This window comes from Salminus brasiliensis, chromosome 4 (assembly GCF_030463535.1).
Source record: "Salminus brasiliensis chromosome 4, fSalBra1.hap2, whole genome shotgun sequence".
NCBI lineage: Eukaryota > Metazoa > Chordata > Actinopteri > Characiformes > Bryconidae > Salminus > Salminus brasiliensis.
Genome location: NC_132881.1, coordinates 28,283,382 through 28,300,519, shown reverse-complemented (window position 1 = coordinate 28,300,519; position 17,138 = coordinate 28,283,382). Strand labels below are relative to the sequence as shown.

Below are 17,138 nucleotides of genomic sequence, written 5' to 3'. Positions count from 1 at the left end.
TAATCATTAGACATCAATAGCCAAAATGTGGCTATTACACTGACAGTTTCTTGTCAGAAATGAAATATTAAGGGAAAATGATCTACCATGTTACTTTTTTCTCTCTGAATGAGCCAGAGCTTACCCTGAGGATATATGGGATACATTGCCTTTACAAATCATCAAAATGAAGGTACCTTAGGAGGAAGTATTTTATTCAAACATTGACAGAGGTCTGTACCTTCCTGCCTTTGAATTCTGCCTGAGTAGACACATTTCGGACAGTTATGGTCTGAGTAATATTGAAACTGGGAGCTGTAAGATCTGTGTTTTTTTTTTGTTATCATATATTGGGACAGTCTACAGTCCTTTGTTGTTAGTTTGGATGTTAGACTAATATGAAAGTATTTGGCAATTAGGTCTTTTTTGGTTTGGCTGAATTTGTGTAGTCTAGTAGAGCACTTCCTCTCACTGTTCTTTCCAGTGTTGCATTTGTTTGTTATGTTGATCTAGCTTGCTTAATTAGCACAACTCGGCTCAGATTAATTGGTTACAGAAGCCTCAATCTCATCAAAAAACAATAGCCTGCAAACCCACATTCTGTAGTTGCCAAAAGAGTCTGCAGATTAATGGCCAAATATTTTCATGAACAAAATGACCTCAGTGCTCAGACTTTGTTTTATTGTGTCCCAGCAAAGCTTAACAACAACAAAAAGTCAGATATGACCACAACCGACAGGATGAATACAGTAGTGTGCAAAGGCAGTTAAAACACCTAGACGTTTTAAGATCCTGAAATGCCTCTGGTCATCAAGAGTGTGGACAAAGTCAATATGAGGAACACGCTCTTTTTTGCTACTGAATGGGGTACTATGGGGGTGAGGGAGGGATTGTATTTAAATTAGCCTTAAATATGGTATAAGGTAAACTTCCCCCTTTTATTAGACAGCTCCATAGGCTGAAACAACAAATACTGGAGATGAAAAACAAATTAATGCTGTAGTAGACTATATGAAGATACTCTATACCCTATATAGGTATATAGGTGATCAACTCAAGCTTATTCATTATAGCAGACAATTAGCATTTTACAACCCTTGATAATTTACTATAGGTGTTTTGGGACCTAGAACATCATGAAACTGTAGATTGGTTGTGGTCCTGAGGACTGCCTGGCTATGCCGAACACATTGGCATGCTGAAAACAAACTCATGCAGTGGAGTGAGTGAAGCTTCAGGCAGATATAAAGGCTGCTAGAATCTTTCCCTGCAGCAGATGGGGAGCAAACAGGATAACTGATTCAGCCTGCCTGAACACTCAACAGGCAGAACAACCTGTTCCAGAGCCATTTCCTTAAACATACTGCAGCTTCTGCTCTGCTTAGTGCTGCGACTGACAGATTCTTACAAACGTGATTGTTTTTTTTTGTTTTTTTTACACAGCAATTGCACAATTGGGAAGAAAGATCAGGAATACTGATATGCACTGTGCAGGTATTATGCAGAATTCAAAGGCAATTAAAAGAATATGATGTGATGTGATGTGCCTAGAAAGATGTGACCTGCCTAAAAAGATTGTTGCAGTACTATTGTTTCTGAAAAAAAAAGATGATGCAACAGCTATACAAGAGCCAAAGTAAACTCTTCTGCAGGCGTTGACATTGTTCATTGGCTCTAGGACTTATTGGATGAAATGTAAACAACCCAAAGTCCAAGCTTTCGCAACAGGACACACTGATCAGCTTATTGAGAAACTTGTGAAAACGGCAGGTATGCTCCTTTCCACTAACCGTCCATACTAGAAATAAAGTTAGGTCCATAAATATTTGGACTGAGACAAATTCTTTTGTTTATTTTGCCTCAGTAAACCACCACAACAAATTTAACCTCTTAACACTCCAAGGCTTATTACACACTAAGTCATGTTATTCAGTGACTACAGGGACTTCTGTACAAATTGGTGGAGCTATTCTTTGGTAACAGAAGTTTGTAATAACACTTTTGGCCCGCTTGTGGGCCATAGGCTTTCTAAGGGGTTAATTGAAGCAATCATGATTAAAGTGTAGATTTTCAGTATAATTTATTTTTAATAAAATAGTACATTATATAAATAGAGCAATAGAGCAATTACAGAAAGTTTAAAAAAAAACATTTGCAGGCTACAGATAAGCAGTGTCATGGCCAGGTGTGGCCTGTTCACTTATTATTTTGTTTAAAATTATGAACACATAAGGTCTAAGGTTGTTTCCAAATGTTGAATTTGTATTTGGTAGCTGTTTATAGGAACTCGCAATCTAGTCTAAGGAGCTGTCAATGCAAGTGAAGTAGTTTCATCATTAAACTGAATAAAATAATGATCAGATCAAAAATCACCAATTTGGTATGTTCTTACAATTAAGGAATGCACTGAAAGGCCAGAAAGACCACTGAAGTACATGAATTCTTTCCTTGGGAGAAAAAAAACCTCCTTCACAACATCTGGTCAAGCCAAAACACTATCAAGCACGTAGGTGTATTATTTTCAAAGTCTACAATCAAGAGACGCCTTCATTAATTTAAATCCAGACGATTTAACCTCATGATGCAAACCACTGGAAACACTCAAAAACAAAAAGGTTAGATGAGACTGTTAGAAGCCATCTACATAGTGCTGGCCAGTTCTGTAACTAGATTTTTGCACAGATGAAACCAAGATTAAATTGAGTATGAAGAAGGAAAGAATGGATTCATGATCTAAAGCAATACCACATTATCCATCAAACATGGTGGAGCCTCTATTATGGCCTGGGCATAAATGGCCACCAAAGGAACTGGTTCTTGGGTGTTTATTTGGTATATGACCACTGACAGAGATAAGAATTCCAATAGAGCTATCATTTCTGCTCAGATTCAGTCAAACACTACAAATCCAAAGTTGTTTCACTGTACAGATGGACATGAACCAAAACAGACCTATAAAACAACACAAGAGCTTCTTGAACTAAAGGCAGGAAAACCCACAGACAAGCAGCAACTTAAAGCAGCTGCAGTAGAAGGAAATTCTACTTTTTTGAGTCATCGACTGCAAATTGTTCATCCAAGTATTCTTGTATTTATAATTATGTTAGTTTGTCCAATGACTTTTGAGAATGTAAAAACAATGACATCTTTTAATGACATCTTGATTTCAGATCCATTGAGGTGGTGTACAGAGGCTAAGGTTCACAATAATTGGGTCGCAGTCATATTTGTATGGATCTGACTTTAATTGTGTTATCAGTAATGAAACACCAAGCAACACTCTGTACTCTCTCTGGGAATAAATAGGTAAATAGAGTCGTACTCATATCCATATTTAGCCTGTGTAGTTTAGCCCAGGCCTGTCCGAACACACAGCGCTGTGTGACTGAGTGCGTTTCCCACGCGAAGAGAGTGAGAACGTGTCAGAATCATGCGGGTTGGCAATAATTCATCTCCGCTCTCCGTCACAAGTCTAAATGGCTTCATTACATGCAGATCCAGAGGCAGCCTACACAGTTCTGCACACTACTGAAAAGGCATACAAACATGTTCTCAAATCACCATCAAACACAGACTGTTTATTCTAAGAGCTCAGAGATTGTTTTGTGAATGTGCATTATATGAAAAGCTTGCTGCAGCTAGAGTTCTCTGTACTCAGAGATGGATATCTTGGCAAGTGGAATCATCACAGACCTCATAACTGTTAGAATATTATAAGATTTTTTTACTTGTTCTCTTTTATTTAGTGAAATTATCTGCACTATTTTTGAAACAAACAAAACCAAAGAATTACTTTTAGATTTTTGAAAGAAAAAAGGTCAAATTAACTGGCCCTCTGCAAATGTAACTGCTTCCTTAGTTCCTCAATCAACCAATTAATCAAATGCTGTTGATAATTGGGAGGAATCAAGGTATGCACCCTGACTTGATTACGGTCAGCCCTGTTGAATTTAACCATTCCTTAAACATTTACATTTCCAGCAATGTGACTTAGACCAAAAGGTCACTGCCTATCAAAACCACAACAACAACACATCCAGGACGTCACAAAAGAACCCAGATGAACATCTAAGGAACTGCAGACCTCATTTGCCTCAGATAAGGTGAATGTTTATAATTCCATTGTTAGAAACAGACTGGGCAAAATGGTATCTATAAGAAAGCTGGAAGCAAAAAAAAAAAAAAAACACACGCACAAAAACATCGTACTGACCCCTAAGCCTTTAGGAAAAATGTTCTAGGTTGAAGGTGAAGCTTCTTGGAGGACGGGTCCATTTACGGGGTAAAGCTAACATAGCATTATACAATAAAAACGTCATATCTAAAGGGGATAATCTGCTGCTCTGTGGTCTGAGCAACATTTTTGAGGGCACCATGAATTCTGCTCTCTACCAGAAAATTCTGCAGGAGATTGTCCAGTCATCTGTCTGCAATCTGAAACTCAAGTGCAAGAAACTGAGCTATGCAGCAAGACAGCGAGCTGAGTCTGAATGGCTCACACAAAAACTTTGTGTGGCCTTGTCAACGTCCTGACTGGAACATAATTGGTGTATGCTGTGGTAGTACTAAGGACCTTAAACAGCCAGTTCATACCCAAAAGCCCTTCAGTGTGGCTGAGTTGGCCAAAAACCTTCACAGCGATATAAATAACTGATCTCCAGTTATAGGAAGTGTTTGGTTGTTGTTGCTGCTCTGGATAATATTTTCCCCTGTATTATATTATATGTAATACAAAATGCTGAAAAACAGGAAATAGGAAAACCTTTACTTGCCAAGATATTATTTTTTTGCAGGTTGTATAGATTTATGTGCTCAGCACTGGAAATGAAAGCAGCATTTTCATGTCAGTGATTTATATTTTTGTTATAGAACTAAAAACACAAGACATAATTTTTGCACATGCAGCATTACTTGAACAAAAACTATAAAATAAACTAAACATTAAGATCCAGACTGTACATCACATTGAAATAAATACTGAACCACTGTAAAGTCTGTCTGTAGTGAGAACGGGGGAACATATCTAAACTTGCAAACTCTTTATCCAGTTACTTAATGGATTTAGTTTTTTGCCTTGTGTTGATATGTCTAAACCCACAGCCTAGGCACTAAAAGTCCACTGATTTGAAAGAACTGTGTCACTCCTCTAAGAGATCAGCAGAAGCAGGCTTGTTGGCCTTTCACTTCAAATGGCACGAAGTGAAGCATGAACCTGCACCAAACTGCCCTTTTCAGGCCTGTAAAAAAAAAGCACAAATAATGAAATAAGTCAAAGTCGGCTTTAATGTTATGCCCAAAAGCACAGAATAATGCACCTCACAAACCCAACACCAGATGTGAGACTGAATGTTTTGCAGTCAATCAAAAAGATCCAGCTGGTTCCTGACTCATTAGAACAGTGTTTCATCTAACATCCCTTTAAGTAAAAAGGTGCACCACTCCTAAATGTGTGTAGGAGTAAAATGAGTCTGAATGGGTCTAATGACCCTATCCCAAACCATTTACATTCACTTTCTAGCCTCTCCCTTCCCTTAGATGTTGTTCTGTTTCTTCTGCCTCGCCTTTGAATTAAGACCACATTCAAGATCTGTGTGAGCCCCAGACCTGTTCTGGCATGCTAGATGCAATCTCACACTTCTCTCTCGCTAGCAGGCTGGACCTGAGGGATGGAAAGCTCTCAGGCAGAGGCTGGAGTGAGGAGCACGTGCTGCCTGACTAAAAGCAGTGCATGGGTCTTAAAGACTCAGAGAGGTCAGGCGTTCATGCAAATTGCACCTTTCTCATTAGAGCATAGGTGAGGTGCACAGAAATTAGAGCAGTTTGTCAAATAAACGGATGAGCAAGTTTAAGATAAGAGGGGAGAGGAAGAAATAGTAAAGATAAAATAGTGCACTTCTTTGGAACAGTATTTACAATTTACAAACAGTTTTGGTTTTCTAACCCTAAAGTGAATAGTTCTTTGTAAATGAGATGAGAACCTTAAAGAACTTCCATGTATTTTTGAAGGTTTTTCCCTGGAACCATGCATCTGACTAATAACCTTCTGTGAACCTTTAATTTTAAGAGCAGAGACAGAAGAGGATCTAAGCACCCCTGCTCTAAACAGAGCGAGAGAGTGTAATAAAGAAAGGGAGAGATGGGAACGAGCTGATCTAACTATCAGCAGAACTCATCTAGGCTATGTCCTTGATGTTTTCTTCTCAGCTTCACTGCACTTGAGATTTCAACAGACAAAGAGGAGTTGTTCTGTTCTCCTTGACAATACTGCAAGCCCTGATGGAGCCCAAACCTGGAGCAACCTCCAGGAACAACACTTGCGCAATAAATGCAAGGGACTTACTGGAACTCATGAATTTAATTAAGCACCGATTCCAAAGTAGAACAATACTCATTGTTCTTGAAATGCCTATTATGGTAAGGGTATTCCTGGCTGTAGAAGACAAATTTGCCACTGCTGCTCTAATTCTATGATTCTTCTTAAGGCTCAAATGCCTGACTGTAAGAGGTGGGTATAATTGCTTGTGTCAAGAGGATTATCTCACAATGTCAACATCAGCTTACCTCTGCTGCTCTGATGTCATGTGGAACCAGCAAGCAGACATTTCTGGAGCTTCAGTGAAGTCAGCGGGGAACTGTATCTGTACGAACACTAACTCAAACCATGAGTTAACCAAACAAGACACAGAATGGGTCTGAACTCTGATATCCCCAAATCAGGGTCACAATTAACTGTAATGTTTTATTGTAGCAGGGTTCTGAACTTTTTAATTGTGGGACGGATGTCTTGGTTACCTTCACTGACAAAAATCAAAATAAAAGAAATCTACATGTAGTGGTTCACAATTGAAAAGTTTCATGTATTAGTTAGTAATGTACTAGTAAAGTAATTTTGTCTATGATCCAGTGATGGGGTTGATTTGGGAAGGATACGCCTTTTCTATCCTGGAATCTGGACTTCCGTTCTGACAAGCACCTTTGCTGGTTAATGCTCATTGCTACTAAAGTGCATCCCAGTAGTTAATACTGTCATCCTCACATTTTCTCAAATGTTAGCTATAAAAGCTGGATTTACAAAATTAGTCTCTTTCAGCATTCACTGTTACATTAAACGCTGTGCATTTGTTAGTTTGGGGTATTGATGGGTCACTGGTGTGGTCAGTGTTGACATAAATAACAGAATATCACAACAAAAGAAATCTGACACTGAATTTCTGTCAGCCAGCATTTTGCTCAAAAGCAGCCACATCCAGAACAAATGTTTCTCTGGAAATGTACAGGCTCCAGCTAGTGGTTCCTTTATGCAAAGAGAAAAATATTCCACAAGGCCAATGTCCAAGCCTTTGGCTTTGTATCTCATATGGTGCATTGGCCACACAGGCATACTTCTATGCTGAAATAAATGCAATAGTCCTGTCCTGTTGCTCTGGCCTCATCAGTCCCAGTCACACCCAGCTAATGAACACACTGACATAGATAAAATGTCATCCATTCAAAGTTCATAAAAAGTTCTTCCGAGGTAGATTATCTATTGTGTGAGTCACAACTTATGTTCTGTTCTTGTTTGTCATGTTCACAGAGCTTGTTTGCTTCACAACAACAACAGACCAGAATTGAAAATGTCTTTGAGCAGAAACACAGGACCCTTCTCTTACGGTTTGTTCTAAAACCTCTTCTGCATTTCAGTTAGGATGAAGTACATGCTTTCAGTTAGCATCCAATTGCCCTGTGACATTTCAGCAGTTACTTGCAATCAACCCACCCGACCACAGGGGGCGCTCTATTTTTCTGAAGCTTTACACTGAGCTCTCATCAGGTTTGTTACACAGCTGAGTGTGCTTCCTCTTTTCCAGGATGCGGTTAAGCTCTTCTGTGAAGGAGTAATACAGCGGAGACGTGGTGTCTCCATCACTTTGCCTTAGCAACACGTAACTGTTGCCGTTCATTTTGCGAAGGACGCTGGGCAAGGTAGCTGAGAGGCCATTGGTGTATTCAAATTCTGCACTTGGCGGTGGTGGAGGCAGCGGGGGTGCAGGAGGAAGCTCCTTATTGGCAGATACCTGTGCTTCTCCAGGTACGATCTGCAGCAGACCATCATACGCATCCACTTTGCCATTGCAGTGACTTGAGATGGTCTTTAGCTCCATGTGGCCACTTCTCTTCCTCTCAGCTGCGGCCCGGAGAGAGTATTTCCCCCTTCTGCTCTGCACGCAGAACCCAACATACAGCAGGACAACGGTCAAGACGAGGCACAGTCCCCCAAGAATGGTGATTAGAGAAAGGTACATAGCCTCCATGTTCCTCAAGGACAGGAACTCCAGTTGTGGAGGCTGGGGGGCAGGAGCAGGGTGCACGGTCATGTCCTGATTGCTCTTGTTGTGTGTTTGAGTGGTACGGTGGGTGGCACCGCTCAGGTGAGGTGGATGAGTCACCTCTATGGGTGGAACTAGAGGCAGGTCGTGACGCACAGTCAAAGTGTAGATCACCACAGGAACGCGAACACCGCTCTCCAAAGCGTAGCAGCTGTAGTCGCCACTTTGCTCTGGTCTAGCCTCGATGACCAGCAGGCCATCGGTGCCGATGCGGTAGCCAGAGTTGAGCCCGTATCCCTGCAGCTCCTGCCCATGCAGTGTCCATTGTGGGATAGCCAGATTGGAGCTGAGCTCGCACTGCAGCAGCACGTCATCCCCTGCCATCACTGAGCGAGCACGATGGAGCACCAGGTCTGAAAATGAACAGATAGACCATTGGGGAACAAAGAAGGTACAGCTGTTATAGCTTTACCATTCTGTTTACTGTAAAGAGAGAGCTCTTCAAAGCAGGCTATAAAAATCACAAATTATAATGATTTGCAAGAAAATTATACTGTTAGGTAAAGGTGAGCAAGAAACAGCGGGCAGTCTACAGTAACTCATGAGACAGTAACATGAGAAAAGCATCTCAGAATAAACAACACATCAAACTTCGAGGCAGATGGGCAACAAAAGCAGAAAGCCACATGGGGTTCTACATGTTAGTGTACGTTTGGCCTTTGACAACTGACTTTTTTTTTATGTAGCTGTTGATGGTTGTTTGGTTGATACAACATAGACTGAAGGTCAAATCTTTGGATCAATAATGTTGGAAACATCTTTGGACCTGGACTTGAGGAGTAAATTTCTGTGAAATCTTTTCTCTCTCTCTCTCTCTCTCTCTCTCTCTCTCTCTCTGTTACTCACACTATATATATATGCAAATGGGTGTGCAGAAGATATACTGTATAATGAGGTTTAAGGCCTCCCTTATTTGAAATGATGCATAAGTTATAAATGCAGCACTTAAGCAATGATTTCAGTGACTGCTCCTCCTGTTCCATTGCTCTGATCATTTTGGGATCCAGCGCCTGATGGATACAAAAAGAAATGAGTATGCATACCATCTGCTGCAGCGTTCTCACAGCCCTCATTCCCATTCAGGATGTCTTGAGTCAGATTGGATCTGTACATACAAAGATAACACAATTAGTTCTGGATGATTCCACTGCAGTCCTGAGAGAGAAAAAGCTGAATTTAAATATCCTATTCATTTTTAAGGCTTTTCAAAACTACAGACAGACTTGCATTTTAACCACAAACCCTTTAAAATGTACAGTTATAGAGCTTTTCATAACAGTGCAATGCAACAGAGTTAAGGTCCAGAGATCCAACATTCCTACCTGTCAGTATGTGAGGTGACCTCCACACACTCCACTCCATCCCAAGCACAGAAAGGGTCCCGTGCTAACACACAGTCAAAACAGGAAGAATACCTGTGACATGTGGACAAAGGCAGCTGCACGACTGTGGACGGTGTGCCCACGTACACACTCATCTAGAAGTCAAGGGTCAAAACAGACAACCAGTTATACACACAATTAATTAATACACATATTGTTATTGCTGATGGCAGAATAATGTTAAGTACCATCTTAATCAATAAATATGCTGCAAAAGGATTCTTTGAGTGATGCTACAGAAGAACCATTTTGATTTTATAACGGACCATTTTTGTTAAGAGCATGAGACCAAGAGTGTAAAAACCTTTAAATTGGCAAACACTATGTACACTGACTTCCTTAAACCTTAAAAAGCTTCTTCACACATTGCCTCTTTTACAACAAATGGTTCTTCTATGGCATCGCTCAGAAAACCACCCTTGTTCTATTACCATTGAGTAAAAGTTATTAATTGGGACCCCTAACAAACATGTAAGAATTGATATACCACATACACAGCCCCCATCACATTAACAGCACTTTCATCTTTTAAGAGACAAGAGAAAACTAAGCTCCACTCTTGCTTTAGATCTGTAAAAATCCACAGGTGTTTTTATCCATCCTTCCACTGTGAGAAGACTGTGACTGTAAAAGGATGTAGAGCTGATCAAGATGTCCTCAGAACAATGGACTGACCGCACCAGAGACTAGACCCAACAACTGAAAGTGAGTCTCTTCACTGGAAACTATAGAAAGGTAAATGGTGGAAACACTAAATACTAAAAAAATGTTAAATTAAATTTAGTTGTTGAGGCTTATATGATGTACATTCTGTGAAATAATTTTTTTTGCTGTTTTCATGATGCTATTATTAAGAGCATGTGGAAATTAAACAAATGAATGGTGTCCTTGATTTGGCTCTAATCACCAGACAAATTTGTAGAATTCCACCACTAACACACTAATTTCACCATATTTCTAAGCTAACAAATTCACTTGCTGACCTGTTTCTCAGAGATGACTATACTGTCCACAGGTTGCGGCTTTTCAAACAACTGCAGCTCTTCGATGATGTGGAGCTGACCTTTAACCTCCACTGCTCTCTGGAGCCAGCCCTCATCTGCAGCAAACAAACACCCAACAAGATCAATAATACTGAGAAACAGCATACCACATTAATACACCTTATAAACTACACACAGCCTTTAGCCCAGTGTGTAGAATAGCTAACTGTTCTAAAGAGAAATGAGTGGCTAAACCACACCTGTTCCGATGAAAAGCATATGGTACATCTGACCATCCAGTGCAGTCACTCTGTGCACGGCTATCTTGGAGTAGTCTGTGGACCTCTTAAACAGTAGGGGGCGTCCTCCCACAGGGAGCACCTGCCTGGCCATTAGAGGGTGGCGGCGGACGAAGTGCAGCACGTCATCGGGCAGGTCGGTGGAGAAGTTGATGCCTCTGGCCCGGAGCCGATCCGTGATGCACTGAGGAGCAAAGGGAGGCGGAGATCAGACATAATGCATACAGCATGACCTTCACAACACAGCGACAGGAGCCTGCTGAAGGCGTGTTTAGCCTTGGAGGGACAGTCTTACTGATCTATCTCTGAGCAGATTTCTCTGCTCCACCTGATTTAGTTTAGTGCACTCTTCAAAATGAAACTGCTTTTCTGAGGACAGAGGAGCCACTTTTGGTTCCATAAAGAAGTGTGAAGAGCCTTTTAAAAGTCTAAAGAACCATCACTTGTGTTAAAGGGTCTTCACACTCCCACATCTCTATTTAAAACAAGGTTCTTTATGGAACTAAAAGTGGTTCTTCTACAGGTGGGTATACAGCGCTCTCTCCCCTCATCACTCTTAAGCGATGTTGGCTGGCACAGGCATGTGTTAGCTGATGGCAATTCGAAAAGGCAGTTCCAAAAGAGGAGGAGGCTGGCTTCTCATGTATAGGAGGAGACATGTGTTAAGCCCTTATCATCCTAGTGTCAGGAGCATTGCTAGTGCTACAGGAAGGGCTGGGCTAACTGGCAAAAATACAAAAACTGTAAAAAATACAAAAAAAAAAAAAAAAAAATGAAATAAAGAATTAATATCTGTTAATAAAGTTATGTGTCACACATTTTTTAGTAAAGGACATGCAAAAGTCCTAAAGCATATAATCCAGTAACCACTATGAAGTGTTTGCTAAAGGTAGGCTGACATTCTTCTTCCAGGCAGGTAAATGAAAGAAACTGAGCTCCCTTTCTCTGTTTGAACAATTTGAACGGCTTCCATAATTTAAACAAGCACAAAATTTCACCACCTTCTACCTTCTCCTCTACAAATGATGTTGAGAGTGGCTGTTCTGTTTTGTGCTGTTTGTCCTTCTCATGCCAACTAGTGAATTTATGAACATCCTGTGAAAGAGGTTTAATGGACAATACACATTTTTGCTTTAAATTATCCAGCCTACTGAGTTTCTGTGGTGATGTCCATACTTTGCTGGACTGTGGCCTTCAGAAACCAGGCTCACTGCATTTCTTCTGAACCAAAGTGCCTGCACCTGCCGCCATATGACTTCCACCAATTTCCTGCCCATCCAGTCTTGTGACAATATCAAAGAGACTACATTAAGCTATTCTTAGTCTTCAAATGTGTGCAATCAAATGTGAATATGCAAATGAATGAAGAATTGTAAATCAATGGAAACTTCAAGCACCATGAAAGAAATGACAGCAGCTTCAACACAGTTCTAGAAGAAATGTGCAACTTCTTTGAACTTTGAGGCAAATTTGAGATCTTCATTCTTATAATTTCTAAAGCAATCTAAACATCTACATTTTAAAATGAGAAATATCACAAGCCTGTGCAGGTGCTCATTAGAAATGTCAGGGTTTTAAAACCCTGAACCAGTTACCAGCCCGGCTTTTCTGCCTACTCCTAATCTCCATGTCAATGAGCTTTGAGGGCTTTTTGGGGGCTTGTGTTTCGGCTTGCTCTGCAGCTTCTCTCCTGAGTCTGATCCCAACACTCTAGCCGCACTCTGACGCAGGGTGTTCGGCGCTTAGAAACCCAAGCAGCGTTGCTGACATTAGGAGTCAGCCAGCAGGTCGAGTTGCAGGGCTGGATCAGGATAAGCAGGTTGGAGTAAGACGAGACTGCAGGGCAGGGCGCTGCTACCATACAATCACCACAGAGCTTAGTGAAGGTGTTCCCGGATACAAACACACCTTTCAAGAATGCACAAGCAGTGGGTTTGATATGATTGCTTCTACTGAATGTTTCCAGAACTATTTGTATTTGTTTTGCAGGTCACTTTGTTCCTCGTCTTACTTCAGTAGGCAGACATGGGAGGGGTTGAATACAGTTTGTACACAAAGAGGCAGGGAGGAGGCTACGACTACAGAGACAGAGAATTATTCATTGAAATGAACTCAGAGACTTCGGTGAAGATGTTTGCATCTCTAAGTTCTGAAAAGTGGCATTTTTCAATGAACATTTGCACTTCTAAAGTTTGGTGACTGCTCTGGAATTTTGTTGTTGCAACACAAGTCATTGTTAAGTGTTACTACATAAACGGAGGCAGAATCTCCTGCTGATTTACCCTGATTTAATGTATCCTGCTTTTAGTACTTGTCAATAAAACATTCTTCTTCTTGCCCTTTTTCCTCGCCCTAACATTCCATTATTAATGAGTAATAATAATAACAAAAATAATAATAAAATATATATCTATGATACTATGATGATAATAATATTAATAATTATAACAATAGTACTATAAGACTAAAACTACTACTAATAACAATAATTTATACTATAATCATTTCTCATGAGAATAATCTAGATATAATCTGTTTTTAGCAATAAATGCAAAATTACAATAATATTAACACTAATTAATACTACTAATAATATTGTAATTATAATTATAATGATGCTTTTAGCATTATTATTATTATTATTATATACTCATAAAACCACAAATAAAAAGCAAATATATCTTAGAGCCCCCCTCACCCATTTACACTTTAAGTCACACCCACTTCTGCAATTGCCTGCAAATCTAATGCTGAGTTTTCCTGCTAAACAAATGCAGATACAACTGCAAAAAGCAGTGTCTCTGAACACCCCTACAGCTTACCGAGCCGGGCCGTGGCTCAGGCACCTTCCCGGTGTACTCTGTCCATTTGGCACTGGCGTCCTCCTGACTCTCCATGTAGGGTCCGTCAAAAGCCTGCTGGATATCGCTGATGGAGTAGCGGCAGATGGCAGAAGCTTTCACGCTTTTCCTGTAAAATAATAACCATGTTTAGAGCAACCTCAGAGCAGCCATGCATGACATTCAGGCCCCCAACTCACTACGCAGCTGAATAAAAGCCCTAGCGCATCTGTGAACAAATGAGCACAATCTGTCATTTTTTAAACTGCTTCTGAGGAACAATGTAGAAGCCTGAGAAAGGCAAAAAAGTTGCATTGTGAAAAGCAGTGAATCACTCCAGGTCTGATGGAGTTTTGCAGTGGGTGTGCTGGCTTTAGCAGCTGAAGAGGCTCTCTCTCTCCCACCCTCTCTCTCTCTCTCTCTCTCTCTCTGCCTCTCTCTCTCTGTGCCTCTGAGCCTCGGCTGATCTCTTTGTTTCTCAAGGTCTTGGCATGCCGGCACAGAGCCTCCATAAGCCCACAGCGTTACCATGGCAACATGAAAATAGATTACAGATTTATCAAAAAGCGTGCAGGAGAGGTGAGGGAAGGTAGAAGGACGGGGGCGAGAGAGCGGGACAGAGACAAAGCTCATCAAGAGCGCCAGTGCATTCATCTGACAAGTGGAAAGAAGGAGGATAGAGATGGAGAGAGAGAGAGAGAGAGAGAGAGAGAGAGAGAGAGAGAGAGAGAGAGAGAGAGAGAGAGAGAGAGAGAGAGAGAAAGGAGACTATATTTGCAGTGACTGAAGAAGAGGAGAGTGGAGAGAGAGAGAGAAGGGGGACAGCATGGGAGGAGCAGAAAGAGATGGAAAGTGCTTTAAAGAGGAGGGACAGATAATGAAAAAGTAATAAGAGATTGGGAGGACTTTCATTTAGGAGTCTGGGCCCGATTTCTTCTCACCAGAGCCTTAGCAAGCAATGGAAAACACACAAAGACACACACTCACAGACACGTCCTGGTTCAAGTTCATATATGCTTGTAGCTGGTAGTCACAAAAAATCATTCCCTAACAACAACAGTTTAACCTCACCTTGCAGGTCACCGTGAACAGTTGATCAGGCCTCGGTTGACAGGCTAATTCCTCCCCCACTCTCCCACTGTCCTGCCTTGTTCTTCCACCTCACCCTTGCTCTCTCTGACTCAGCAGTCACCATGCTCATCTCTGTCCATTCATCCTTTTCTCATTGACTCATAAGCTTGCACTTCTCTTGTCATATATCACCCCAGCCTGCCAACTCATCAAAACTACTCTTCTCTCACTGTCCCGACACACATTAACAGCTTCAGGACAATATGCAGCACTGCTTCAGCCACTTTAAGACCTATTTATACCAGATTTACAGTTACACAACAAAGGCTTTTAGAAATAAAGCCAAAAGGCTTCAGCCACTGGATACAATAAACCTTCCAGCCCAGTGAAGCGCACCATATATACCGGTTTCCATACAAGACCACACTTGAAGCACACATGGGAAATCCAGCAGGTCTTTAAAATTCCCGTATAATTTGATGAATAACAATGAACAGTGTCATATACAATTCTCATACATAAAACCTCAGAGGACATATATAGGTTTACAGTCTTTACATTTGTACTGTAGACATTGCGACCTCTGGTGATTGAATATCTGGAGGATGTATGGAGAATATATTATATTATATTTCCCCGGAATCCAGTTAGATTTGAGTTTTGTATATATGATCTACCTTCTAATTGAATGCCCTGTAATGTTACCTTGTACATGGGGGTTACTGGACTGAATAGCCGTAATACACTGTTGCTGTTACACAGAAACTTTGTATCTCCAAAACTTCTTAAATTTGGAGAAAAAAAGACTGCAAGCCTTTTGAATAATTTCTATTAGTCTATTCATTGTGGATTTCTGACACAATGTAAAAAACTAAGATTATGTCAGAAAGTGAAAGATGACAAAATGGATGTACAAGGTTTTTGCGTTACAATATCAAGATATACATTTTGAATTTGAGCTGTTTTTTCAGCTTCTTTTCCACTTATGGACTCAACAGACCAGGGAGTGATCCCTACGTTTTAAAACTCACTGCTAAATCAACCATTTTTTAATAAAAAACAATAAAATCAGATGGGAGTTCAGCTTTCTACAACACAGGACCTTAAAAATTCACAAAGTAATGTTTAGATAGAAGCAGAGCTTGGATTTTCAGGCACATTTTCACATCAGCTCGGAGAAGCCGAACTGAATGAATAAAAGATAACGTGCACTCCAGGCAGCCAGAAAACATGTCAGCCATTTTCCCCAAGATTGTACTGGTGGAGCGAGCTTCAGCATGGGCTGCGTCAGCCGGCCCAGGCATGCCGAGCCTAAGGAGCGTGTCCAAACGGACAGCTGAGCACAAAAAACAGACTGGCACCTCACCACATCCATCTCGATGCTATCGAGCGAGGGGGCACTCCGGAGTCAACCACATGCCACCCCCACTCAAACTCAGCATCAGAAAGGCAGGAGCCTTCTTGTACAACTGCCGCAAAAGATTACATGTGAGGAGCTGGCCTCCATCTCCACTGCCTGATCTGGTCAATCAAGAGTCAAGATTGAAAAGTTTTTTTAAACCTGGCTTTCGATGAATTGCAAATCATGCCTCTGCTGAAGCAAGCAACTAACAGTGTGTGCAAGAGCTGATTGTCACTACGATATATATATATATATATATATATATATATATATATATATATATATATATATACACACACAAGAAGGACGTCAACACTTAGGCCAGGTCTACCATTAATATTATTGACATGAAAAACAATTACTCATGAGAATGTTCATAACGGACTCGTTTAATTCGTTTAAGACAACAGCCCAATGAATGAGTTGAGAAAACAGTTCAACCTAATGAAATTAATGTTAATTGTTTATTTACCATTTAATCAATAAAACTGCTGCCTCCAGTGAGTTTCCAGAATGAAGGGTTTGGAACTATAAGCAGGTCTGCATTTGGGAATCTAATCTCAGTCGGACTTATGATCTATGATGTTTGTTAAATGTTTAGGAGGAGTGTCTACTGTTGACTGTTAAAGGGGACTCACAAGTTAACCAGTTTTCAGCCTAATTAAGCAGAGCAAATACAATTAATCTGCCTGTAGCCAGCTATGCAATTAGTATGTTGTGTCGTTGGCATATTTATTAGGTAGCATCAATATCTGCTTAATGGTCCGCTACTTTACCTAAAATGTATTATGTTACCAGTGCAAAGGTGTTAAA

General features: G+C 40.6%; 1 protein-coding gene across 2 annotated transcripts in view; it reads right to left on the bottom strand.

Moving 5' to 3' along the window:
• Positions 1 to 651: 651 nt before the first annotated feature.
• sema4ga (sema domain, immunoglobulin domain (Ig), transmembrane domain (TM) and short cytoplasmic domain, (semaphorin) 4Ga) overlaps positions 652 to 17,138 on the bottom strand; it is a 48,851-nt gene continuing 32,364 nt past the window's right edge. Inside the window, exons 10-16 of one of the 2 annotated variants that reach the window (XR_011979637.1) lie at positions 13,835 to 13,982; positions 10,974 to 11,196; positions 10,714 to 10,829; positions 9,671 to 9,825; positions 9,392 to 9,453; positions 6,541 to 8,701; positions 652 to 5,216 (exon numbers count right to left, since the gene is read on the bottom strand). Coding sequence is in view for 1 of the 2 variants with exons in the window: in XM_072677857.1 (XP_072533958.1) it covers positions 7,773 to 8,701; positions 9,392 to 9,453; positions 9,671 to 9,825; positions 10,714 to 10,829; positions 10,974 to 11,196; positions 13,835 to 13,982 (1,633 nt within the window). In the remaining variant the exon portion in view is untranslated. The other variant, XM_072677857.1, reaches the window with a different exon arrangement.